The 1,301-nt window shown below is 41.3% G+C and overlaps 1 protein-coding gene across 1 annotated transcript in view; it reads right to left on the bottom strand.

The window, feature by feature from the left end:
• Positions 1-1,301, bottom strand: part of LOC107710532 (myelin protein zero-like protein 2) — a 16,215-nt gene that overhangs the window by 11,743 nt on the left and 3,171 nt on the right. The window contains exon 2 of the mRNA XM_016515318.1: positions 202-371. Coding sequence (XP_016370804.1) covers positions 202-371 — 170 coding nt within the window. The remainder of the gene's footprint in view (positions 1-201; positions 372-1,301) is intronic.

Raw genomic sequence — 1,301 nt, 5'->3', positions numbered from 1 at the left:
CATACATAATGTGATAAATACCAGGTACACACACACACACTCACACACACTCACACAGACACTCACACACACTCACACACACACACACACACACACACACACACACACACACACACACACACACACACACACACACACACACACTCACACACACATACAAACACACAGTCACATACACACACTCACACACACACATCTCACCGTCTCCTCGTGTCCTGGGCCGAGCGGTCTGAAGCTCCAGGACACTGTGACGCTCGACGCTCGGATCGCAGCTGAACTCTGGAAGGTGCATTTGAGACGCACATCTGTCCCGTTAACGGCCTTCACATCCCCCGCCGTGAACACACGGATCCCGGACACACACCGCCAGCCTGCAGACACACACCACCTTTATTCACCTGTCCATTCACCTGATATTTCTCTGTCAGTTACATTGCTTTTTCTCTTTGCTTTACACTGTTTTGCACCAGTTTCATTTTGCACTGTTTTAACTGTATGCAGTAATGCTGCACAGCTTTGGCAATATAAAAAAATGTCATGCCAATAAAGCACCTTAAAAATAAAAAATAAAAACCTAGAGAGAGATTCAGTTGTTTAAATCTGTAGTCAATCTGCATGTGTTTGTTTAACACGTATGCATTTAGCAGATGCCTTTACCCAAAGCAACTTAGGTTGCATTCAAAGCACAGTTAAAAAGTGCATTTAATCATTCATGCATTCCCTTTAAATCAAACCCAGGAAACCATACTTTCAGTTGTTTAGCTGTACTTATGAGGGGCAACTCATGCAACTAGGTACGATTTTATGTGTTATGCATATAAATCATGCTTTTATTTAAGTCTAGTGTTTGCACAGGTTTGTGTGAGTGTTGGTTTAGCGGTCAGAGGTCAAGTTAGAAGACAGAAAATATCATTAACCTGATAGAAAAACAGTGGACGTCTATGAGATGAGCTCACTGATAGTCAAACAAATGAGTTTTTCTTGAAAAGGTGATTCTTTTGATAATCTATGAATTCATTGAACTATTAAAAACAAACACTTTGAGAGCTCAAAACCTCCTCTTTAGTCTCAAACAGCATTTATTAAGAATAAACTGTAGAAATGACTTGTTTTGAGCTTATTATTTCTGAAGATAAACAGCGGATGTCATTAAGTCTGTAGAAACACACACAGACGAAGGTGGAGTTTGCTCTGTTCACACGAACTTCCTGCTGAGAAACCACGGGAGAAAACAATGGAACACATCTAAACACACACACTCACTCACACACTCACACACACACACACACACACACACACAC

This window comes from Sinocyclocheilus rhinocerous, unplaced genomic scaffold, assembly GCF_001515625.1.
Source record: "Sinocyclocheilus rhinocerous isolate Xijiao unplaced genomic scaffold, SAMN03320098_v1.1 scaffold867, whole genome shotgun sequence".
In the NCBI taxonomy this organism is placed as follows: Eukaryota; Metazoa; Chordata; class Actinopteri; order Cypriniformes; family Cyprinidae; genus Sinocyclocheilus; species Sinocyclocheilus rhinocerous.
The sequence above is the reverse complement of the archived record's forward strand: the minus strand, read 5'-3'. Positions and strand labels throughout refer to the sequence as shown.